Source organism: Haliotis rufescens, unplaced genomic scaffold (genome assembly GCF_023055435.1).
Source record: "Haliotis rufescens isolate VD_foot unplaced genomic scaffold, xgHalRufe1.0.p SCAF_5, whole genome shotgun sequence".
Lineage (NCBI taxonomy): Eukaryota > Metazoa > Mollusca > Gastropoda > Lepetellida > Haliotidae > Haliotis > Haliotis rufescens.
Window position 1 is genome coordinate 14654936 of NW_025964223.1, and position 26564 is coordinate 14681499.

The following is a 26564-nucleotide window of genomic DNA, read 5'->3' on the forward strand; positions in this document are numbered from 1 at the left end:
GGTACTTGTTGTTACCCTGTCTGGCGCTCGGCATTGCACGTCGCTATATAAGTGCAATAATCTTGGACGCGACGTTAAACCCAATTTCACCTCACCTCACCTCACCTCACCTCACCTCACCTCACCTCACCTCACCTCACCTCCACCTGTGGTATCCGCCACTCACGCAATCTGCATAAAGCGTGAGTGTGATTTAGTTGTTGCCCATTGCTTTAACGAAAGTTTTACATACGATCCACACATGGATACTGTGAATAGAATAGTTTTTGCAGCATATTCCAGTGTGCATAAGAAATCTCCGACAACATCATAAACACGTGTTTATGAATCAAATAGTTAAGATACTAGGTGTTCACGGAAAAGTGCGCTTATCCTGCCCAATCGGTGGCACCCGTCCGAACACGAGAGCGTATGGTTAAGTCAAAATAGGGAATTGCACCGGACATCATATTTGTTACAGATGCCCTGAAACACTTTTGTCACTGAAACTCTCAAACACTCACCCGTGAACAACACAATGATGTACAACCATCCGCTCTTGGTTAAAGTCATCTGAACCATTACTGTTGTACTGAGTGGGAAACAGGAGGGTTGTCAGCAGTGTAGAACTACCTCGATTATATTGATGTTAACACTGACACCGTAGACCTGATACCACAAGTATGTACTGGTATGGTGAAGACAATGGCTGGTATCTTGATAATATTGGAAACCAGTCAACCGTCCTTTGGACTGGTTGATCTTGGAACGAAGATGTGAACTTGATATGATATGCACGCCATCCTGAACAAAATACTTGAGGTAATACACAATGTACATGTTTATGTTCATTTGCCCCGTTGACAACGGCGGAGATATAGTTCTGTGTTGTAATGGGAATGACTTCTGTTTAATTTAATGTGTATTATACAAGGATAATTCAGGCGTATTGTTGGTACATTTTGGCCAATACAGCGAAGTGTGTTAGAGCATTGCAAAGTTTAATCATCAGACTGGAAATACGAGGGCTGATAAAAAAATTCCAAGCCTGACCAATTGTCAACTATGGGCAAGAACAAAGTGAACTAGTCAATGTAGTCCATTGTTTCAGTAGTTCATTGCAAGTGTATTTGGTCTGTTCAGGCCGTTTTTATATCTGTTTGTTTGTTGTTTAACGCCACACTCAGCAACATTGCAGCTATATGACGGCGATCTGAAAAATAATCGTATCTGGGCCAGACAATCCAGTGATTGACAGCATGAGCATCGATCCACACAATTGGGATCGATGACATGCATCAACCAAGTCAGCGAACCTGATTTTCCGATCCCGTCAGTCGCCTTTTACGACAAGCATGGGTTGCTGAAGACCTATTCTACAACGGAATCTTCACGGGTCTGATATAACAAATACACTGAACTGTTCAACAGTGCCGACGACACATCACCGGGCATAAAATCTAATAAGATTGAAGCCACCTATGAATAGCAAGTTAAATTAAAAATGGGGGGGAGATTTTATTCTGGGGGCGAATATATTTCGTGACACCGGCTCGGAGTCAGTATAAAATATTTTTGGGGTATCTCAGCGGGCTTGCCTCCATAACTCCGGACTGGTACAAACAGCCACATAAATACATGCATGCACCAATCTTACGTCAATGAAGTAAACTTCATTTAACGCCTGTTTGGTTTATAGATTCGCCCGTTTCCGTGCACCGGTCGATGAAGTTAGATACTCAGAAGTTTTAGTGTCCAAAGCATTCACTACATCTGGCGCTTTGAGGACGGAAGACTTGAACGGTTAAGGATCCGTAACAAGGTAGTGTATGCTTATAGCATGTCGTCCAACTGGAACTAGTGGTGCTAATCACGGGTTTTAAGTTGATGGTGGCTCTCATTCTGACGTGAATACAAGTAAATGTGTGTGTGTGTGTGTGTGTGTGTGTGTGTGTGTGTGTGTGTGTGTGTGTGTGTGTGTGTGTGTCTGTCTGTCTGTCTGTCTCTGTGTGTGTCTCTGTGTGTCTGGATGTCCGGATGTAGGAACGTCGACTAACGAACGAATCTCATTGAAATCAAATCTATTACTCCGATACGATATCTCCAATCGTGAACTTTCAAATCGATTAAGTGAAGCATTCAGAGACGCATATCTAGTTTCTGTATCTTGATAGCAAATATAACCGGAGTGTTCCGTTTCCAACTAAAGTATGATATTGTTGTGTATAGTTTACATATTCTGCTCAAACTGAGCACTGCCTCCATGGTCTAGAGGTAGAGCGTCCATCCGGAGAGCGGAAGGTCCTGGGTTCGATCCCAAAAGACGTTAAAAGATGGCACTTGTTGTTACCCTGTCTGGCGCTCGGCATTAAGGGGCTAACCTAGGACTGGTCGGCCCGGAGTCAGTATACTGTGTTTGAGTGTGTGTTTGTGTGCAGAGTTTGTGAGGTGAGGTGAGGTGAGGTGAAATGGGGTTTAACGTCGCGTCCAAGATTATTGCACTTATATAGCGACGTGCATGTACGTGTGTGTGTTTGTATTAGTCCGGACTGATGCCGATTTATAGTGCTAGCTCACTGAGATACCATGCCGCAGTTTAACATGAATACCCCACTCAGACACAGTTTACTGACTCCGAGCCGACCAGTCCTTGTTTTAGCCCCTTAATGCCGAGCGCCAGACAGGGTAACAACAAGTACCATCTTTTAACGTCTTTTGGTCTTTTGGCATGACGCGGCCGGGGATCGAAACCCAGACCTTCCGCTCTCCGGGCGGACGCTCTACCATTAGACCACGGAGGCGGTCGTAGAGTTTGTGTGTCACGCAGCAGGTACTTGACAAGTGAAGCTGACACTTCGAATAATTGTTTCCTCCAGTGATGACACCTAATTTCGTTCATGTGGGACCAGTTCATGTATATTTGTTTCAGAGGTTCGAATACGATTTACAATTTGGCCGCTTAACATGTTCTGTACTTACTGACTTCAACATATTATTTTTCAATTTACTTTTAACAAAGTAGAAGCTATGGATGTGTTGGTGTAGTTGCTGTGTTTGATAAGTACAAACCTGTCATTTTAAATACGGATGTATGTGGATTCTTAAATGAAATAAATTTATAATATGACTTTAAGTATCACGATACAATGCGATTCTAAGTTCTGTGACTGGAGCTACATATAAGAGTATCTTTTGGGCTTTGTAAATGTAATCAACAAACCCTTTCCATAATCACAAAGGACCCGTGAAGAGCCGGAGTAGAATACCTTTTCAGCTACCAATACTTGCCGTAAAAGGCAACTATCCTTGTCTCAAGAGACGACTAACGGGATCGGGTGGTCAGGCTCGCTGACTTTGTTGATGCATGTCATCGATGCTCATGATATCAATCACTGGATGGTCCAGACTCGATTATCTACAGACCGCCGTCATATAGCTGGAATATTGCTGAGTGTAACGTTAAACAAGCCAACCAAAAACCATAATCACAAAGTAATCTGAAATTGCCAGTCTTTGAAGGGGGCACGTCGTCACCGCGATTCGCTGTGCAGAGTTGTGTCCCTTAAGCACGCCAGAAACCTATGATTGTGGGTTCGAATCCCGGTTCGCCCCGATTATGTCTCTAGGTTTGTCAGCACCATACCCGTGCTCGTGGGTCTGGCTCGCTGACTTGGTTGATACATGTCATCGATCCCAATTGTGTGGATCGATGCTCATGCTGTCAGTCACTGGATTGTCTGGTCCAGACTCGATTATTTACAGACCGCCGTCATATAGCTGGAATATTGCTGAGTGCGATGTTAAACAACAAACAAACAAACAAACATCAGTTATAGATGCACTCGAATGTAAAACACATTGTCAATACAATTTCAATACTCAAAACCCGTTAAATACCCGTTTATACAACAACAGCTTTATAAAAAATATTTCCATGTACGGTACCTAACCAGACACAATACAATCTGCGTCATCAATCGACTTTTCTGCTTAAAATGCTGACATGTTTCTGATGGGCGGAAATCCTTTGGTAAGTGAACCATTTTCACGGATGAAATATTTAATATGCAACCCGTAAAACACAAAACATATGATTGATTATCTACCAGCAGTGTGCCGTATCCGTAGAATTCATTTTTGGTGTGTACTTTGCGACTCTGACGCTGACATTCACACTGAAATAAATAAATCAATATTTCCACAAAGGACACTTAGTACATAGTACTCCAGGAGAAATAGAATGAGGGGTCACAAATGATTCGATCCCGTCTGTGGCGGGGCACATTTGTGACAAATATTTGAATTGTATTTAATGGGGTTTTGGTCCAATGTTGAACATGGTCTACGCAGGTGGTCAAAGGTTATCTCACCTAATATAAGAACCACTGCAGACAGTTTCCAATCGAAATATTTGGGGTATGGACAGGGATGCAACATACCCATGATATTCAATGTTTAGGTCTATTGTATCATGCCATCTGTGGGTACACCCGTCCCGCTTTGACAGCTACGTTGTAGCTACGTTTAATGACGCTCTGATCATTAAGGATAACGTGCTAAATAATATAATTGCTTACCACTTTTGTCACATTCGCTTTGGTCCCCCTTGAGACCAACAGCTTACTTTATGTGGTCTTTTAAAAAACGTTTAACTTTATTGCTAGAATTAAAAATAAACTTGAGCCAAGGTAATATTTATTCAAGAGAAAACATACTTCAGTGTTAATGTCTTGTGTGGGGTATTTGGTGTTTTCTACCCAAAATAGTGCGATTGTGAAACACAAAGTGGAAAGGTGTTTGCAGCTCCATGCCCAACCATCCCTTCCCTGAATGTTCCAAAACTGAACCCCATGCTGCCTTAATACCAAAGTATGTTTAATTACATCGGTACCTATTTCGGGAAACGTATGCACAAACAGTTAATCCTATGTTTCTAGCTACTTTAACACCAAAATCGATTTGGGAGAAAATTGGACCAAGTGGAGTACAATCTTAAAAGGGGCAGTGCTTGTAGTCAAGTTACAATCACTTGCAGTTTAATGACACGACGTCCTGTTTGGGACATCATGCTCATTGTAGTGCACCGCCACTAGCTAACTTCATGAGAAAGTTATTAACTCTTCTGGGTTAATGACATCACTTAGGTGCCTCTAATAGCATTAATAAAAAAAATAGTATGTACTTCAAGGTTTGTGATATCACTTCCGGTTTACGAATTTAAAACGCCAACACCGGATAATCACCAGTCTCTGAAGCAGGTTCCATGGGGCGTAAAGGAAAAAAAGCGGTGAAAATTATGTGAATGGATCACATACATATAGATATCTATACAAACAGGCGGATCAATAGTTATCGCTCACACAGAGGGAAGGGAAAGCATAAATATAAAGTGTAAACGACAGAAATCAAAGTGCAGTGAACAATATATGATATGATCACAAAAAAACAGTGATGACACCAGGTGTTCGCAAGTACGCATGTCTTGCCCTACCGGTAGCACCCGGCATCCACACAATTTGCATAAAAAATGTAAACACATGTCTAAAAGTGAGGTGAAATGGGGTTTAACGTCGCGTCCAAGATTATTGCACTTATATAGCTACGTGCATGTACGTATGTGTGTTTGTGTGGCTGCTTGTACTAGTCCGGACTGATGCCGATTTATAGTGCTAGCTCACTGAGATACCATGCCGCAGTTTAACATGAATACCCCACTCAGACACAGTATACTGACTCCGAGCCGAACAGTCCTTGTTTTAGCCCCTTAATGCCGAGCGCCAGACAGGGTAACAACAAGTTCCATCTTTTAACGTCTTTTGGTATTAATCGAACCCCGGACCTTCCAATCTCCGGGCGGACGCTCTACCACCAGACCACGGAGGCGGTCTCATGTCTAAAGGAAGACAACATAAGACAGAACATGATGTGCTTGTGACTGCATTTCCGGTTTAATGATACCACTTCCGGTTGGATAAAACACTTGCCATGCCTGTAGCTACATCAATAGAGGTCGTGCCCCGGATCTTGGTTGGAACAAGTTAACCTATGCTGGTTGTAACACGGACTCGAAGGATCAGCTGGTCAGACCAGGTGACGTGGTGCAGAGTGACGTCAACTGACGTAAGGGAAATACGTCTAATGGTTTGCTAGTTAGGAAGTTACTGCAAGCGTTTGGCGCGGTGGAATGACAATAACAGACTTTAGAATACAGTAAACTACGGTTATAACGAGCTCAAAGGGACCACTTATTTTAGTTCGTAATAACCGTAGTTCGTTACAAGCATATTTACAGCATATACACAAGAAATGGTCGGGACTAAAATATAATATGTTCGTTATATCCGTCAGTTCGTTATAAACGTAGTTTACTGTATTATAAATGGGATTATGTTCGTTGTCATAGTTAGGACGCGCATTTGCTAGTTACTTGTCTACGCCAGTTATGTGTTTACAACTATCCTTCTTGTCTCTTTCAATTGTTTGTTAAAGTACCCAGACGGCATGGATTGCCTCTCACAATATCAATCACTTGTTCCAGACTCAATTAATTACACGCCGTTTACATACATGTATGAAAAACAACAAAGAAACCAAACACTACAAAATCTGAAAATTATTGAAATTGCCGCACATCATATGAATGTTTTAGATGCCAAGACCATTTTGTTTTTCACAATTCGATTTTTGTTCTTTAACAACATTGTACCTCTAGTATGAAGGAATAAAACGCCAAAAGAAGATAAGGCTGGAATATGGCGCTGTTAAACAACATACACATTACGGAAGTTATATGGTTCGATTCCAATCGGACTCGATGTGAATCTCACTGTATTGACACACATCATATGAATGTTTCAGATTCCAAGACAAATCGATATATTTACACGCCAATTTTGGATTTTCAATTTTTAAGGATGAAAACGTACAACTAAATATAGCTGCAATAATCACGCTCACTAAGGTAGTTATATGGTTCGATTCCTACTTTGCAGGCACAATGGCTATACAGTTATTCATGTCAGTCGCCCTGTCTGATGTTCTTGACACCAGTCTGACACCAGCCATGACAAGCACTTTGTTCAACTGTGTGATACAGTGTTACTCAAGCACTGGATGTTCCTCCATCTTCTACAACAAAGCGACTCACCAATGTGCAGTGTCATCGCACGTATATCGACATGGTGACAGTGTTCTAGCATCTTCCACGGGAATGAAGTTGTACACTTGGAATCAAGGTAGGGGATGAAGCGTTTCCCAAGCTATGTAAATACAAGTCAACATAGATTTACGATTCCGACTATATCATGAGCTCATATACATATAGTGATGATACCAGGTGTTTGCGAAAAGGTGAGCGAATCCCGTCCTATTGATGGCACTCGTCACAAACACATGCAAAGGAAAGTCAATAGTTCACCTGGAAAAAACGAGAACATATGGTATAAGTCAAAATAGGGAAATGTATCGGGCATGATCTTTGTCACTGATTCGTCAAACTTGGGGATGTCTACCATAAAACGTTTTGAAAGCTTAACTGATGCCTTAAATGTTGAAACCTTGATCAACCAATCTTTGAGCTAGAGTCGTATGACGCTGTTTGAAATTTTAGCAGAAAGAGCATGCTCGATTATACATTAAAAGTTGTGAAATGTGGCCACCAAAAAGTGCTCGACATGAGTCAAGTTAATTGTTCACCTGACAAAACATACAAGTATGCTCGGTTGTATCTCAAAGTTGTGAAAAGTAAACACCAAAGGTTAGAGCTGCTGGAATATTGGCCGACATTGAAGGGAAGATTGACTATTGAACATTTGAAGTCATCCCTCTTGTCATACAATCTTGAGGGGAGTGTTTTGTCATTCTGAATCTTTATGCATGGTCCTTAATTGAAACAGATGAGCAAGCCTCCCTGGTCTCCAATATGTCATTAGCAGGTGGGTAAATCAGTGGAAGGGGCGTGGCTATTTGATGGTTATTAAACGATATCAAGTCAAAGTCAAAGATGTTTATTGTATCAAAGGCCATCGGCCCATATACAAGTTCAGATAAATACAGTGGGTGAGAATTTACAGATTGAGAGATACAACAAAAATTATATAAATATAACATTCATTTAACAATCGGTGATAATCATGAGGACTTTCTAGGGTGAGGTAATTAAAATTATGAATTTCCACTCAACATGTTATTTCGTAGTTCCATCCCATGTTTTACAAATAAAGACAGTTTAAACATTACATCGGCATCATTCGATGACAAAATAGAAACAAAAGCTATTCTACTCGTCTTAGATAAGAAACATTCTGGTATATATTTAGTACGTAATTCTGCATAATAAGGACATTCAAAGGTAAAATGTATTTCGTCTTCTATTGCAGAGTTACAGAATGGACAAATTCTTTGTATTCTTTCAAGTGATATATTCCGTCCATAGTTAATCATAAGTTTTGACAAGCCAAGTCTGTATTTAATATATCCATTTCTTAGGTGACTATTTGTTAAAACTGATAGATATTTTTCTGGCTCTAATAGAGTCTTAAATGTTCTGTACAAATCATAACGTGAACTATTTTCCAAGTTGCATTGCCACCCTTGATAGAACATATTTATTGCTATTTTACGAAAATCATTTAGAAATAAATGTTGATCACCAACAGATTGGTTAAGCCATATGTACCCATATCCATGTGAGAATAATAGTGTCCTAATATGCGATACCCATGTAACCTTACCGATACTATCTAAATGAAAGAGCATGTTATAAGCTTTTTTCGGAAGCCGATGTTCTGGCATACGGATGATATTAAACCAATATTTTAAACACTTTATTTGTGAATTAATGTAAAGTGGGTATCTTCCACATTCTCCATATATCATATTATTTGGTGTTGCTATTCCAACGCGAAGAAACTTTTTACATGCCAGTAGGTGAATTCTTTCTAAACATTCATATCTTCGGTAACCCCACACTTCAGATCCATACAATAAAATTGGCTGTATTTGAGTATCAAATAATTTGAAAAATACTTTTGGAGTAATAACTCCAAGTTTATGTGAAACAGACATTTTATTAAGTAAAGCTCGTTTCCCTCGCAGTGATAAGTCAGATACACATTTGTTCATATTTAGTGTTGAATTAAACATTATGCCGAGATACTTATAACCATTAACTACATTAATTTGTTGTCCATTTAAGTACCATCTTTCCCTAAAATTTAAAGGACCCCCTTTTCTGAATACTATAATTTCTGTCTTATCTAAATTTACAGATAAATTCCATTCCTTAGTATATTTATCTAATACATTCAACTGATTCTGTAGACCAATAACAGTGTCAGATAGTAAAATAACATCATCGGCAAAAAGGAGCATAAGAAGTTCAAGGATGTCAGGATACATCTGTATACCATGCTTGCCGTTACTTGAGATTTCATAATATAATTCGCTTATGAAAAACGAAAATAACAGAGGACTCAGTATACATCCCTGACGTAAACCAGATGGGCAATCGATAAAATCAGTAACACCATAATCACTACGTACACATGACTTGATATTTGAATACATTGATTGTAGTATATTAAACATCTTCCCTTGTAGTCCAGCTTTTCTTAAACAACACCATAATTTATAACGATCAACTGTATCAAATGCCTTTTTAAAATCAATAAAAGCAACGTAAACCTTGTGTTTACGACGTGTTAGACATTTTTTGAATTGCAGCATATAATGTAAAAATATGATCTATGGTTGAATAATTTTTTCTAAAACCAGCTTGAACTTCCGGTATCTTATCTCTCATATTCGCCCAGTTAGTAAGCCTGTTATTCAAAACAGAGGTAAAAATTTTCCCCAGAACACTCATTAATGAGATCCCCCTGTAGTTGTCAGGGTTTCTCGGATCGCCTTTTTTATGTAGAGGGACTATTTCTGAACAAGACCAACTGTTTGGAAATATTTGATTATCAAAGAGTTTGTTGAAACATTTATGAAGAAATGGCATAATATCTAATACGGAACATTTAAGCATTTCTATCAGCACTTGATCGGGCCCGGCGGATTTTCCTTTTTTAAACTTATTTATTGATGATGTAATTTCATGTTCAGTTATCGTAGAATTTAGTATGAATGCATCAATATCTGTAAACTGATTAGAACTGAGTTCATTTTCATCATCTAAGTGAGGAGAAAAAACATTGTCATTTGCAAAAACCTCTCTAAAATGGCACAGCCATTCTGCTTTCGTTATATGATTCTTCTGTCTGGGTTTGTTTTGTATGATCTTATCTGTTTCCAAAAGCTAGATTGACTATTTATGCTTCTATGCAATCTTTCAACTGATTTCTTACGTGAAATGGATTTAAATTTTCTGCAACAAAATTTATAATGATTTCTTTGTCTACAGTACACAATTCTGTTAGCGACTGTTCTTTGTGTTCTAAATCTCCTAAGTGCCCTACGTGTTTCTCGTTTCGCTTGTCTACATTCTAGACTTAGTGGTTTGTGATTGGCAAATTGTGGATTATGTCGTATTGTCTTTTTCATGCAGCTAGCAGAGTCTAATACAATGTCGACAAAGTGGCTAATTGCGTTTGCAATAGCATTATCAATTTCTTTAAGGACCATTTCTTTGTTTTCAGTAAAATTATATCTCAGGTTATCAAGAAACAAACTGGAGTAATGATCATTCCATACAATTTTTCTCTGATGCTTGTGGATCCATACATGAATCATTGTTGCACCTCTTACCCATATTTGGAAATCTACACATCAATTCTAATGGAAAGTGATCAGAATCAGATCGATCACCGACAGTGAACATATTGATAAACTGAAAAAAATCTGGTGAACTTATAAAATAATCGTTCACACTAGATCCATGTTGGCTACAATAAGTAAATTCCCCATTAGTATCACCATATACACGTCCATTTACGATGTAAAGTTTAAAAACATAGCATAGATCCAACAACATTTGACCAAATCTATTTACAACTGTATCCTGTGAAGTACGATCCTCAACAGGGTCATCCTCCTCCTCAGGGAAAGGGGAGGTGTGATTGAAGCTATCATCATCATTGCTAATATCAGGGTTATTTCTCTCACCTGTTCTCGCGTTCATATCTCCACAGATTAAATTGTATGAATTTGAAAACATTTCATCATTATCTATTAAGAATTCTTCTACTTTTACGATGTTACTATTGGTGTTTACATGATTATAATAAGGAGACCCCATTGGAGGGATATAGGTACATAACAAATTCACATTTTTGTCAATTCTAAATAAATCTTTAGATAACGAGAGACCAATTATGTTGTCTCTATCTGCTTGTATAACATTACAGAAACTACTCAGTGATTGACGTACACACAGACAAATACCACCTGATAAACGTCCATAGTTGGATAACTTAACTGCAGGACAGTAAAAAGTATCATATCCATGTAGCCAATGTTTTCCTGGAATATTTACAACAAATGTCTCAACAAGGCACACAATATCAAATTTAATGATGTAAGTTAAAAAGTCAACATCATTTATTTTGCCGAGAAGACCACCAATATTCCAACATACAAAGGAGAACGCGTCTCTGTTGACATCAGTAACACTGTGAGCGCGAGTATCACCGGTGTGCACATCAGAGGTTCCTTGTGGGAGATGATCCGGGCCATGGCCATTGTGCTATTTCCCAGGGCGCGACTTACTTCTGTTTGGTCGAAGTCTGTCCGACATTCGGTTTTCTGAGTCTTGATTTGTAGATCCACGTTGGTCAGCCGACGTACGAGGCATCGTAACAAGCTTGCCATTCTTGAAGAAGCCGAAATTTCCCGTTCCTTTTAGGGCTTGCAATTGTTCGCGTTGACGCGTGGTTAAATCACTTCCAATTCCAAGTCCATTCGATTTAAATGTCGCTCTGGCTTTCAATGTTCGTACCTTGTCGTCGGAGAGTACCAGTTTTGCAATTATTGGTCGTGGTCTTTCACTACCAGGCTTCTTCACACCGATGGGCGATGGGCGCGTGCAACGTCAGTCGGTTGCCAAGTTTTGAATGTTGCGTTTTCATTAAGTACGGCGATCGCTTTTTCTTCACAGGCTATAGATTTTTCGCCTTCATCTTCATCAACACCATAGATAATGATATTATCTCTTCGGCTAAACGACTCGAGTTTATCAAGTTCAACATCAATTTGCGAAAGTTTGTCATTTATGATATCCACTGTCTCAGCAACCGAATCGACGTCAGATTGCATTACGTGGTTCTCAGTTTCAATTTTCTTCATGTCTGATTTCAGTTCCGAAACTGATTTTTCTAGATTGTCACACTTAGTTCCGATACTTTTGACTTCTGTTCTTAGATTAGAAATGTCGTTACCTAGGTCGGATTTGACGTTTCTCAGTTCGGTAAGGATTGCTTCTTTTATGTTGTTAAGATCTTGTAGGGTAACAGGCCCGGGGTTTGTCTCCACGTCATTTGCACACAGTAGCATAAGCGCTATGACACGCTTGGGTAGCATGTGCTCGGGGTTTGTCTCAACCTGATTTGTAGACAATAGTATAAGAGTCATAACACGCTTGGGTAGCTCGTGCATCTCACCTGGATCGCATACATTTCGTGTATGGGTCAACATCATGCAGTATGTGTTTGACGTGACGTCACCAAAGGTGTTGGGTGATACCTTGTTCAAATCACCAATAATATTATGATGATCATATGTTAAGTCAACAAAGTAGCTTGCAAATATCCTGTGATATTTAACACATAACGTTCCCAAACCCATGGTTAGACTGCAGACAATAGCCACACTCAGAAGTCGATATGCGAAGCTCATACCTGGTGTCCATCTTGTCTCACCTGTGTAGCGTTCAACCTTGTCGACGTTTCTATGTCCACGGGGAGGGATGAAACACCCGATCCTTGCTCGCAAAACATCGAGCGTTATACCCAGATCAGATCATCGATATACCTGAAGCTTAAGTTAAACTTCTTGGCCAAATAAACTTGTTTGGACTGACATAAATTTCGAAACAGATCAGCAAAATCAGCGAGAAGGGGAGCACAATTGGTTCCCATGGGGATGCCTATTTCTTGGTAAAATATCTTCCCCACAATTTGTATACGGATGTTACTTTGGTCAAGAAGCCGAAACATTGCCGATGTTAACTCACACTCGTATATTACATTCCCCTAAATCCAAGCTATATATATATATGGTGGTATGAATGTATGTATTGTCATGAAACAATATTGTTTACTTCTGCTGTACTTAGTTGTGAGAGGGATGACAATAACAGTTTTATTTGGATGTGGGGGGCACGGGTGGCCCAGTCGTCTAAGGCGCCGCGATTCGCTGTGCAGAGTTGTGTCCCTTAAGCACGCAAGAAACCTATGATTGTGGGTTCTAATCCCGGTTTCTAAGTTTGTCAGCAACATACCCCTGCTCGTGGGTTTCACCGAAGTGGTAAACGTCTGAGACCTGCATCACTTCTGGCTTTCTTCCCACATTAAGCTGACACGCTGCGATATAACTGGAATACTGTTAAAAGCGGCATTAAACCCAACTCACTCACTCACTATTTGGATGTGATCAAGCCTCCGGCTGATTGGATCTAATGACCAACTCATTACATCTTTTATTATCTATTATCTCGTTTATATTTCACTTAATCAATAAAAGTCTCTCTTTTAGCTGGATGTCCGTTATCAGCGGGCTGGGTTTACCACCGTCCCTCAAATCTCTGCTACAAGCTCAGTGATTACAAGGTGGACATAACTACGGCGGAGACCGCGTGCAGAGATGCTGGAGCGAGACTTGTTGTCGTTGACACCGCCGAGAAGAACGCTCATCTCCTAACATTACATCCGACTTCAGGTGAATATGAATGCTGCTCAGCCAGCAAAGATTATAGGCAGCCTTACTTTGTTTCTTTAACGCCGCCGCAGAACCTCCATGTCGGGGCACGATCACAAGATATCCACTCAGTCACCCAGCTACCAAAGTATTTTGCCAATACCAGGATTTTATTGTCATGTCGCGATTTATTATTTTAGGACTATGAGCAGAAACTTTACATAACGTTTACAAAACCCAATCTTAAAATATTTACACTACAATACACTACACATTCATAGATGCTTTCAATTTTCTTATGACCTTATGTCATGGCACGTTGTCTGTTGTGAATTCGTTTGGTTGTTCGCACGTCTTGAACTTTTACATGGGTCACAGCTCCTCGAAAACTCCAAAGCATATAAAGTTGAAACATTGCAAGAATGGTCTCAGCTATAGTATCTCTAAATCGTGGACATCGAATCTCGATCACATATTATACATGGCATCCACGTCAGCCATATTGAAACCATCAGTTTTGCATATTATGAAATTTTATATCCATACCATATGTTATTGGGCTTATATCTGTGTTGTATACCTCTGTTGTTAGCTTTGTTTATGCGTCTTTGCTCATGCATTATGCACACCTTCGCAGATAACAAATTTTGTTTTGTTGCATATTGCGACGTTTCGATGTACAGTAAACTACGGTTATAACGAACTCAAACTGACCACAAATTTTAGTGTGTTATAACAGTAGTTCGTTATAATAATATATACAGCATATATACAACAAATGGCCGGGACTAAAAAAAAGTTCGTTATATCGGCCAGTTCGTTATAAACGTGTTCGTTATAATCGTAGTTTACTGTAGATTCTTAAACCATTATCACGCTGGAGTGACAAAAAGCATGAGTGATGAGTGATAAGAGAGCATGACATGTTGTGATAAGCAGCAGATAAACATTGACAACAGCAAGTAATAGTTAACGAGTAGCATATACTAGGAGTTAATTGGATGAGGCCAAATGTACAGTAGGAACAACAAATAGAACACAGGTAATGAAGCACACGGGTAATGAAGCCAGATGTAGGATAAGGATAAGGATTCAAAGTATGAAACAGTTGTGACAAACTGAGTGGATCTTGGCTGATTAGTTATGTTGAACAGAGGTTTGTAATGGCGGATTTCAATAGCTTCTGAGAGTTTTCTTTTGGTGTGAAGTCCTGATATTGGTTGAGAGGATTTGGACTTTGTCGAAATGAATTTGACGGCTAGGGGTGTTTTGCTGGTGGTCTAAGAAGGCTGATTTGCCGTCTGTATGGCTGTTGAAGTCTTATGTTCTTTGGTGCCGGTATCTACTTGGCGGGAGGTTTCACCAATGTACGAGTCACCACAGTCACAGTTGATCTTATAGATTACTCCTTTGGGGGCTGCTTGTTGGAGTGTTGGAGTCGGGGTTGCGGCCATTAACTAGTAAGATGGTTCTTTGCGATGGGGAGCCAGTGAAGATGGTGTATGGGGTAGATGCCTGCTTGGTGCTTGTTTGATGAGAGGCCTTGCCAGTGAATGGTAAGGTGATTGTGATAGGGCGGATGATGGACTTGTCGGTGTAGGTTTGGGCTAGAGTGTGGTGGAGATGGTCTACTTGACTAGCTTGGTCGCGTTCTGGTTGAAATTGGTGTAGACTTAGTTTTCAGGGTTGGATAGAGTTGATAACTTAAGCACCAAGCAGGCATCGACAGCATCTTCACTGGCTCCCCATTCTTTAGAACCACCCCCACCGCCAATCAAACACTCATGCATGACCTTTTTGATCTAATACGATGACTGTGCAGGAATAGGAGGACCAGTAAATGACAACTCATTCGTATGCAGCTATTAAGTGTGAATGCCAAGCATAACATAACGACAACTGAATGGGAAAATATGGGCGCAGCTTTATTACATGGCGGAAGTCACGACAGGTTTTGATACTGAACACCGACCTTACAAAGATGGGCAATTCAGAAAAATACAGGGTACTATACAAAGGTACAGGTTGTACACTTATCACACACACAAAGTTAACTTGCTATTGCATCCGAGGTTGATATGCACATCGTTATGCGGGAGCAACAGTAAACATCATGACCAAATGGGCCGGAATATAATACAAGGACAAACACACACACTGAATACCCTCCGTGGCTACACACAACGTGAGGTTCAGTTAGTCCTGCGATGAACAATTACACACCCTGTGTACCCTCTGTGGATACACACAACATGAGGGTCAGGTTAGCTGCAAACTTTTTGGTAAATACTTTACCATCCGTGGTTACTCACAACGTGAGGTTCAAATAGTCCTGTGGTGACAAACCATTATGTCACATATTTGGTACGCCTGCCATGACCCCCGCCACTGGACTTGCTTTATAGCAAGTTCATCCCACCCACTGAACCTAAGATAATGCAACAGCGTCATGGCATATATCTAGTTTTGGAATACAAGCACATCAGACCTAGCAATGAAATTCTCCAGGCCTCCCTGCAATGAATTTAGAAAAATGACATTTCCAATGTCTGAGAGGTGAACGCCGTCCTCCCTGAACAAACTTTGAACAGATACAGTAATTTCTGAGTGTCCAATTGCACAGCCTCCTTTGCTGAGAACCGCTTTTCTGCCAAATCTGTTGTATCGCTTTTGCTTCTTCTCCATTATCCTGCCATCAGAGATGCCTCTCCATGTAACCCGCTGTAGAATGTCAGACCATATCAACACAGTAGCCGGCATCATGGATTGCAGCTTTTGCAAATCCTGGTTGACCGTGTCAAGTAAATGTTGAGTTGCAGTGTCGCCAAGATTGTTTGATCCCAAGTGAATAAGAAGCCACGCGGGTGGAGGATACGTGTCTAACTGCTGCGTAATGAAAGGAACTAAAGATCCCCACTTCATTCCCCGTCTCCCGTACCACCTAACTGTCATGCCATGTTGCTTTTTCAGTCCAAGATTTAAACCCACTGGCCTGGTAACTGCTCTCCTGTGTGCCCAGTATATGAGACTGGATCCAACCATCCAAATTTCTGAATAACATTAAGGGTAAATTAATATCATTTACATGTTAAGCCTTATGTATGTAGAGTATGCCCCAGACTTCCACCTGCCCCACATGCATATCACATTGTCTGATATGCCAACTCTTGATGCATGGGCAGATGCTCCTATTCTAAAAGAATGTGATTTGAAGTGTTGAGCGTCAACGTTGAGACAGTTCAATGCTTTCTGAAGGACAGCTGAAAACTGGTACCTTGTCACTGGGGTACCATTCAGATAGATGAAAAACTGTGACGGTTGTGATGGACGATATGTTAGGTATCTGTTGATTGCTCGAACTGAGCAGCTGATTGGGTCTGTTTTTGGGGGGATAATCAGTGTCGTACCCCTACCAAGTTGATCGGTTTTTGAAAAACGAACTCTTACATGTAAGGCTCCCTGAACAATGGCTACATCTTGGAACTGAAGAGGTCTATCACGGTCCCTTTTAGAAACAAGTGCACTTTCTCCTATCCGAAGAAAACCAAAAAAGGCAAGATTGAACAAAGCTGTAAAAAGGCATGACTCATTATCTGATTTACACACATGGTTGAGGGCACCAGAAAGTTTTATCAGTATATCAAGGGTTATTGGTTGACGGATATCTTGTGTACAGTTTTCCTTTCTATATCCCTGCATGCACTTTCTCACCAGGGATTGGTCAGTAGGGTCAAGCCAGCAATTCACTTTATGATGTCTTGCGAGTGCTGACAGATGAAGTGCTTTTGAACTAGAATAAGTTTTTCAAGAAATGTCTGCTATGTAGCATAATATGTGATCCACAGTTGCTGGCCATATTTGAGGGATGTTAAGTTCACTCCTAAATTGCATAAATGATCTTACTGCTGCTCCATAGGTCTGGCGTGTGTTCGATGAAAGTGATGCTTCAATCATTGTAAAAGCTTCAGATTGTAGATGATCCAAAGATTGTCTGGAACTTGAGTCGGGTTGACAGCATCATTTGGTGCAAGGCAGCGGAAACGCTAAAGCTGAGGACGAGAAAGTGCATCAGCCACGCCATGTTCAGAACCTGGGATGCACTCTCCCTTAATTAACAGGTTGATTTAGAGACAGTGGAGAACAAACTTTCGAACATACTGCATGGTGTCCTTGCATTTAGTAGTTTGCCTATTCAGTATAGAAACAACAGCCTGGTTATCACAGTTGATAATTAATTTCTTACCACTGAGTTCTTCTTTCGAAACATTAACTGCTACAGAAATTGGGAAAAACTCGAGCATTGTAATGTTCTTTGTCAAACCCCTTTCGTGCCAGTGATTAGGCCAGGATCCTCGCGTCCAGCTTCCATGAAAGAATGCTCCGAAACCTCCTGACTCACCACCTGCGCTGTCCGTGTACAGCTGTAGCGAAAGACTGCTGGTCCCGAAGGGATCCAAAAATAGTGATGTACCATTGTGATGTTTGAGAAATTCTAGCCAAATATGGAGATCTTCCTTCATCGATTGCGTGACCCGGATCTTGTGGTGGGCTCGCTTCAGTCCACATGTGGCATCTATGGTCCTACGCAAGAATGCTCTACCAATTGGGATAGCTCTGCAGATGAAATTAAGAGAACCTAGCAGACTTTCTACTTGCATTTTTGTGCCTTTGCTTTTAGCTTTAATGAACTCTAACTTCTCCATTGCTTCCAATAGCTTTTCCTGGGGGATGCTAATCAGCATTGTGACAGTGTCCAGCCTAAATCCAAGGAAGTTTAGAACTTGTGTTGGGGTAACTGTTTTGTCTCCTGCAATTAGAACGCCTAGCGTTTCACAAACTGACAAAAATGTTGAAAGTGCTTCCGGCAGTCTGACTTGTCCAGACTGCTGCCACCAAATAGGAAGTCGTCAAGATAATGCATCACTTCCCCCTGACACTGAATCCTTGTCTCAACGACCCACTGGAGAAATGTGGCAAACTTTTCAAATATGGAGCAACTCATACTGCATCCCATAGGCAGAGCCTTGTCAATGTAGAACTGATTTTGAATGTAATTCCCAACAGTTGAAAATCTTGTGGTGATACCATGCATAACCGGAATGCATTCTTTATGTTTGCTTGTGCCAAATATGTTATAGTGCCTAAATGCTGTATAATCCTAATGGCATCATCAACTGTTGAATTGTTTACTGAACATAACTGAGGACTGATAAAATCATTAACTGATGAACCCTCAGGGAATGACAAGTGATGAATTAGTCGATATTGCCCGATTTCCTTCTTTGGAACAATCCCTATTGGAGAAACTTTGAGATTTGAAATTGGCGGTACTTCAAAGGGGCCCGACATCCTGCTGAGTGATATTTCTTTGTTGAACTTTTGAAGGACTATGTGCTCCATACCCGGATCTCTGGCTGATTTCAAATTTTGACAATGTGTGCTAGCCTCCCTGGGCCCTTGGTACTGTAAACTAAAACCATTAGAAAAACCATCACTTAAAATAAATGCATCTTCCTTGTGTGGATACGTCTCGAGTAGACATCTTAGGTTATCGAGCTTGACTGGACTATAACCTAGGGCCTTGAGGGCTTCTTTGGATCTGAAAAGGCATACTTTCCTTTGCATTTAGTGTAGGGGTGGCCACCGCCACAATTGTAGCAGACGTGGGAATCTGCAGTTTTGCCTGCGACAAAATTTGCCTATCTCGTTAAAATCCCAGCAATAGCCCACTTTAGGGGAATTAGCAGCTTGTGAGAACAACCCTTTCTTTGACTGGAACGAAAATAACGATTTGCAGGTTGATTCATGTATAATGACCAGAGTTCTGTATGGAAACTTGCCCAAGACATAGTGGATCTAGCCATGCGAAGTCTGAACTGCCTGTCATACTGTGCCCATCCTTGACCCCTACTAGCAGCTAGTCTGATCGTGTGCATGTACTTGAGTATGTCTTGGTGTTTTCCTGGGAACTGCTCAAGATAAACAGATGAATATACAACGAAAGCTGATGTCAATTCCTCGATAGACTGAATTTCCTTAGTTTGCCGAGCCATTTCAAGTTGACCATTTGAGTTGAACTTAATTGTACCATCATTACCGTTGTCCTTGTCCAAACCTTTGAGCAATGTGGTCAGTTCAATAAACTCGCCATTCTTTATTTTGTCCCTTACCCCCTGGGGAACGAGATAACCCACATGGTCAGATGAGATTGGTGCCATGTCGTCTGGTGTAATAGGCATGTGATCATAATTAGGCCTATCATTAAAACATGTGTTCGCTGGCCTATGCGAGTGGGGCTGGAAAATGTAGTATTGTGAACCGTATTTACGGGCAAGTCAATAATAACATCAGACGATGGAACGGGATTTACGATATAATGATGTAAAGTGAGTTCACCTGACATTGCCGCCTTGCTCTGCGATGTTTGGCGCCATGTTGTCTGGCTGGCTTGTAACCTCGCTGACTGTGGCGGATGCTCGCTGGGTTGTTGACTGCCTCGCCGCTTTACCTTGTCTCGAACCACCTGACAGTGTAGTGGGCCGTAACTTCCTTCTTCGACCCTTCGGTTATTTAATACGCTCGGTTATGCACCCAGATTCACTGGGTTTACAGTCAAAGGGAAGTAACTCATGATTTTTTTGGTGGTAGAGCGCCTAACCTCTCACTTAGACAAATTTGTTGCAGACAGGCTTACACAAATTAGATTTTGTACGACCTCATATACTGAGTGTCATTAACCGCGCTTGAGAGTGTAGTCCATAACGAGGGAGCTATAGTTTTTCCTGCTGTGCTTTAATCATTGCAAGGATCATAATTTTACTTATGCCTATTTTGCAGCTTGATGTTGATGTCCTGCATCACTTTTGTGGTGTTACATATATGCTACTAGGAATATGGACTGTGTGATAACACCATGTGTTTGTGCATGTACGTCAGTTTGCCCTGTTTTGATTATAGAAACATGTATATATTTTTGTTTATATCCTGTCAAGCTGTTTTACACTACACATTCATTGATGCTTTCAATCTAAATTTTCTTTTCTCCATGGGACACATTTCAGCTATTTGCGCCTTTGCTATATGTCTGAAATATTGCCAAGGCGACATTTAATACCAACTCACTCTTATTTCGAATAAACAACAAGTTCAATATCCTATTGGGTTTTACAGTTGATCGTTCTTGGATTGGGCTTCGCAAAATCTCTGGAACTTGGAAATGGAGCAATGGAGAAACACTTGGGCCTTTCAATGCCTGGAAAAGAGATCATCCACACAATGGCAAGGAGTGTGGAGTTTTGTCAGGGTACCTTCAAGGATGGTCATCATTTCTTTGTCTAACTGGTACTAATATTAACTATATATGTGATAAAGAGGTCAATTCTTATTCACGTCTTAAGCTTAAGACGTTAAAGTGAAAACAGAAATGTAATGTTTTGCATTTGGCGCATTAGTTTCTTTGTTCCTTAGAATGAAATCACGTGCGATCTCATGTAAAAGCCACACAGATTCTGATGTCATTAAATCTGTGAAACATATTTCCGCCTCAACAAGACTACACACTACACGAATAAAAACAATTTCTTGACGTTTGGAATAGTATGGGCCTTATTCCAATTGCATATATTGCACTTAAAGTAAGTGATTTATGTAGCAAGAACATTTCCGAAGAAATCAAGCTCCCAAACACAACATTGTTACAGTCATGAAGCACGTGACCTCGGACAGCACATGCAAAGGGTGGTATGCCAGATTTCCGATTGTCACTCAGACTCAGACACTTTAATAAACATATTTGATAATTAAGGAAGCAACAGTATTGATTATGCGACGTTTGCAACGTGTTAAAAGTTTACGTGCGATAGGCATGTGGCAGGTGGGCACATGTCAGAATAATGTTGCCCAAACGCTGCATGTTTTCTAATCTGTCATCAGCAGTCCCTTACCAGAGCGTAGTGACACAATTATATTTCATGAGTGCGTATACGATTTGAAATAAATATAACTTGGAAAGTTTACTATTCTCAAACCATATACGGCGTTAGACGTTAGAAATTAGACATTTCCCTCAATTCTACAGAAATAAATAGGAAATTGTACAATTTCAAATGACTTGCAGAGTCACGTTTGGCACATATGAATTGCGAAGTGCTTGGATAAATAGAAGCCGATACGTGAGTTGTGTGTCATTTCATTTTCCTTTCATTGCCATATACAGGTATATGTATCAAATTTCAATCGAACCGTATGAAAAAATTGAAACATAAGGAAAGACAACTAATATTAAATATGAACGGTGTTTCCCTACACAGTCTTTAAACGAAATAAAGGCTCGTTATAGTAGAAATAATTAATTGCAAGAGGCATTGAGGAAGATAAATCTTAAGCTTGTTTCTAACATTATACTATAGTGGACCATGTGAGGAAGAATTATTGCGAGAGAAACATTATGCCTTCAGTGCAAATAAACACTAAGGTTTTAGATTAAGTTAACATTGATGAGAAACTCATATATTCCAAGATAAAATTCATGTGAAGCTTTTGCTGGCACTGTTGGGTTAATAATAATATGTATTGTACCGCCATTTTAGTTATCAGCAGAATAGTATATTCAGTGAGAGGTACGGAATAACAATGCAGTCAAATGGAATCTTAAGATTTTGTTGTTTGTGTGTTGTTTAACACCGCGGTCGGTAAATAATAAAGTCTGGACCCGACCATCCAGTGATTGACATCGTGAGCAACGATCCACGCAATTGGGATACGATGACATTTATCAACCAAGTCAGAGAGTCTGACCACCCAATCCCGTTAGTAGCTTCTTACGTGTGCCATACCGTTTTGCATTGTAATTAACCCTGTAATATAATTTGTTTGTTTGTTGTTTAACGCTAGACTCAGCAACATTCGGGCTATATGACGGCGGTCTGTAAATAATCGAGTCTGGACCAGACAATCCAGTGATTGACATCGTGAGCATCGATCCAAGGTAGCTTCAACGTGAGCAATATCAAAATTGAAGTCTGTGTGAAGGTTGTCATTATCTATGACTGAGACAAATTGAATAGGTTCACGGTGTCCCAAAATCACTTTGGGCTTTCCTCCCACATTTTAATTAAGCTGACGCGCCGTGATATAACTGCAAGACTGTTCAAACATACACCCAGTGCAGTACATATTGCAACAGAAGGTCTGTATGCCACTTTAATCATAAAGTTATATGTCTTCCAATTTAACGACCTTGACCCTCGTTTCAGCTGTAGATGAAAACATTGTCACTAGTTTTGACAATATGTCATACGAACACTGGGTTGGTTCAAAGCATAAAGAGGTGGGTGAGGTGAAATGGGGTTTAACGTCGCGTCCAAGATTATTGCACTTATATAGCGACGTGCATGTACGGGTGTGTGTTTGTGTGGCTGCTTGTACTAGTCCGGGCTGATGCCGATTTATAGTGCTCGCTCACTGAGATACCATGCCGCAGTTTAACATGAATACCCCACTCAGACACAGTATACACCTAGGGGGAGTGTATGATGGCATGCAGTCAACCATGGTTTACTAGGGACCAGTTCTAATCCGGAATCCCAACTGGGTCAACCTTTCACTACATTTGCAGTATTTAAACAGTATTCACATCATCTAACTGCATGATAGTGTTTACTGTGTGAAAATGTTCACTCCGTCTCTGGAAGAGTTACATCGCGATATATTAATTACCTTCCGGGCAAAAGAAAGCATACATTTGAAAACAGAATTTGTCCAAAGAATTACAAAACTTAAACGTTACTAGGCTGAAAGCAACCATCGAAATACTGCAAACTTACCGTAATACGTATCAAATCAGCACCGTTTAATAACTATTTATTGTTTATGTCATTTTTAGCCACGATGAAACATGGGTTATGCTTTATTATGCGCGGAACTTTATATTGCGATTGCATTCACTATCTTGGAAGAATCTTGCAATGGTATACTTGTAATATTGCCATATTGTGGCGTAGAACATCCCTCACTCACTCACTCACTCACTCACTCACTCACTCACTCACTGCAAAACCTTTTGTGTGATGCAGCAATAAAACAACATTATTTCGCTCACAGGAAGAGCTTGAAGAGATAATCAGCTTGGTGAAGAATACATGAACAGAGAGAGAGAGAGAGAGAGAGAGAGAGAGAGAGAGAGAGAGAGAGAGAGAGAGAGCGAGAGGGACCTACCCACACAGGCAGACACACCACTCGCAGACACACACAGACAGGCACACACATATACACGCACATGCACAGTTAAACCACCCAGACACACAGAGAGACACACACACAAACACCAGACACATATACACGCACAGTCAGACACACATACTCACACACACATACACCCACCCACACAGACAGAAAGTTACATACACACATACACCACGCACAGACACACACAGACAAACATACACCACTCACAGACACACAGAGACACAAACAGACACACACACACGCACAGACACACACACACAGTGATTGAACTCTAGGCACCGTGTTTTGATGATTGTTTTGGTTATCGATGACACACTTGTTTTATTCATTAAGTTTGAATCATTGAAGCCGTATTATTTAGTTCTTCCTACATGTGCATACCTACATAAGGTGCTTGTACCCTACGGTTGTTGTCACGCCACCATGAAACCAAATAGTCCCGTGTCCTGACTTACCACACTCAACATGCATCATGAGCAGAGAGGCCATGTCCGTCATCTCCTCTATTGTCAGGGACGTACAAATCACCGCAGGATAGGTACTCTTGTGTTATGCTGTGAAGAAAACGGTCATGTTATGAACGTCGTTTTACTGTCCAAATGGTCCTTAACATTAAGCGAACCTTTGTAATGTCGTCATGGAAAGCTAATGGAACGTGAACATGAAAGTTCAATTTGATGATATACATCTGTTGTAGGGCGACCACTTACAAAATAGACACAATTTATGGATAACAACTTCTTTACTGCTGTGAAGGCGACGTTTCTGTATAGATCCTTATACCTTTATCAAGCAAGGATCTAGACCGAAACGTCGCCTTTACAGCAGTAAAGAAGTTATTGTCCATAAATTAAGTCTACTTTGTCATTCGTCAACTTCTAAGTAATGCCTATTAAATACTTATCAGCTGACTTATCGGTTTCTCATAGAATTTGAGTGATTGGATTGGGTTTAATTCTGCTTTGAACAGTAGTAGTGCAGTTATATCACTGCGTGTCAGCAGACTGTAAAGGACAAAGTGGGGATGCAGGTTATAGACATTTAACACATCGAAACCAATGAGAGTGGTTATGGTGCCGACACACCAAGCTTCAGGGTCATTATTGCGACGAGTCTTGGCTTCAAACCTAAAAACCGCGTACCCTGGCTGGTTTGACAACTTCACCCGTGCAACCTCTCCAGTAGGTAAGAAATGGCATGTTGAATGTCACTGTCACTATAAAACACTATATTTTGAATTATTCTTGCTCAACAGGCAACTTTGATTTAAATATATAAACCTTTATTCCTGCAATATTATCTATTCATTTGTGCACACAATGTTGATATTACAGGAGCAGGGACATATAACCAAGAATCTGCGGTTCGAACACACAACCAGCGGATCCCGGGATCGCTGAGACACACGCACACGCACACGCACACGCACACGCACATGCACACAAACACGCACACACGCACGCACGCGCACGCAAGCACGCACGCACGCAAACACACACACACGCACACGCACACGCACACACACCGATTGAACACCGTGTTTTGATGGTTGTTAGGTTATCGATGATACACTTGCCTTATACATTTAATCATTGAAGTCGTACCATTTAGTTCCTCCTACATGTACGTACCTACATAAGGTGCTTGTACCCCCTACGGTTGTCGTCATGCCACCATGGAACTCACGCAAGCAGACAAAACTGTCGCAGTCTTGACCAATCACCACATTCCCTATTCCTGAAGAAGAAGGCTATTGTTGTATGTACAAGTGTAACCACAGTGTGCTTTGGTTTGTTTTTTGTTTGTTGTTTAATGCCGCACTCCAGCAATATTCCAGCTATATGACGGCGGTATGTAAATAATCGACTCTGGTCCAGACAATTCAGTGAGCATCGATCCACGCAATTGGGATCGATGACATGCATCAACCAAGTCAGCGAACCTGACCACCCGATCCCGTTAGTCGCCTTTTACGGCAAGCATGGGATGCCGGAGAGCTATTCTACCCCGGAATCTTCACGGGTCTTTTGAGTAAGGGCGTCATTCATTATTTTGGAAGTTAAAATGGGGTTAAGGTTGCGGCCCAAGAATACTGAACTTCTCTAGCGACGTGCATGCGAGTGTGTATGCTTCTGCGTGCGTGCGTGCGTGCGTGCGTGCGTGCGTGCGTGCGTGCGTGCGTGCTTGTCTGTTTGTTTTATCCCGGACTAATGCCGGTTATATTCGTAGCCACCTGAGACACAATGTCACTATCAAGCTTTCATAATTAACCGAGGTTAGTACTGCAGGAGTTATCGCTGATGACAACAAGATAATATTTTACAACGCTTTTTTGGTTTCTATTGTTGTTGACTAGTTAGGTCCCATGTATTCTTGGGTAAGAGTTTTTCATGGATACCCCGCCTCCACACATTATACTCCAGGCCGACCAGCCCTAATGTGATCCCTTCATGTCGAGCGTCAGACAGTGTAACAACAAGTACCAT

General features: G+C 40.8%; 1 protein-coding gene across 1 annotated transcript; it reads left to right on the top strand.

Moving 5' to 3' along the window:
• The first annotated feature begins 1756 nt into the window (after window positions 1–1756).
• Window positions 1757–21380, top strand: LOC124138330 (CD209 antigen-like). Its single transcript, XM_046504921.2, has 4 exons — window positions 1757–1801; window positions 6972–7214; window positions 13672–13854; window positions 21004–21380. Exons 2-4 carry the CDS (start codon window positions 6977–6979, stop codon window positions 21246–21248), a joined length of 666 nt encoding a protein of 221 aa, XP_046360877.2. The 5' UTR covers window positions 1757–1801; window positions 6972–6976; the 3' UTR covers window positions 21249–21380.
• The last annotated feature ends 5184 nt before the right edge of the window (window positions 21381–26564 follow it).

What these genes read in the sequence shown, in the direction of transcription:
- LOC124138330 (XM_046504921.2), top strand. Translation starts at nt 6,977, where the DNA reads ATGGCTATACAGTTATTCATGTCAGTCGCCCTGTCTGATGTTCTTGAC. An exon ending in GTTGTACACTTGGAATCAAG is followed by an intron (nt 7,215 to 13,671) that starts GTAGGGGATGAA and finishes TCTCTCTTTTAG; the next exon opens with CTGGATGTCCGTTATCAGCG. An exon ending in AACATTACATCCGACTTCAG is followed by an intron (nt 13,855 to 21,003) that starts GTGAATATGAAT and finishes TGGGTTTTACAG; the next exon opens with TTGATCGTTCTTGGATTGGG.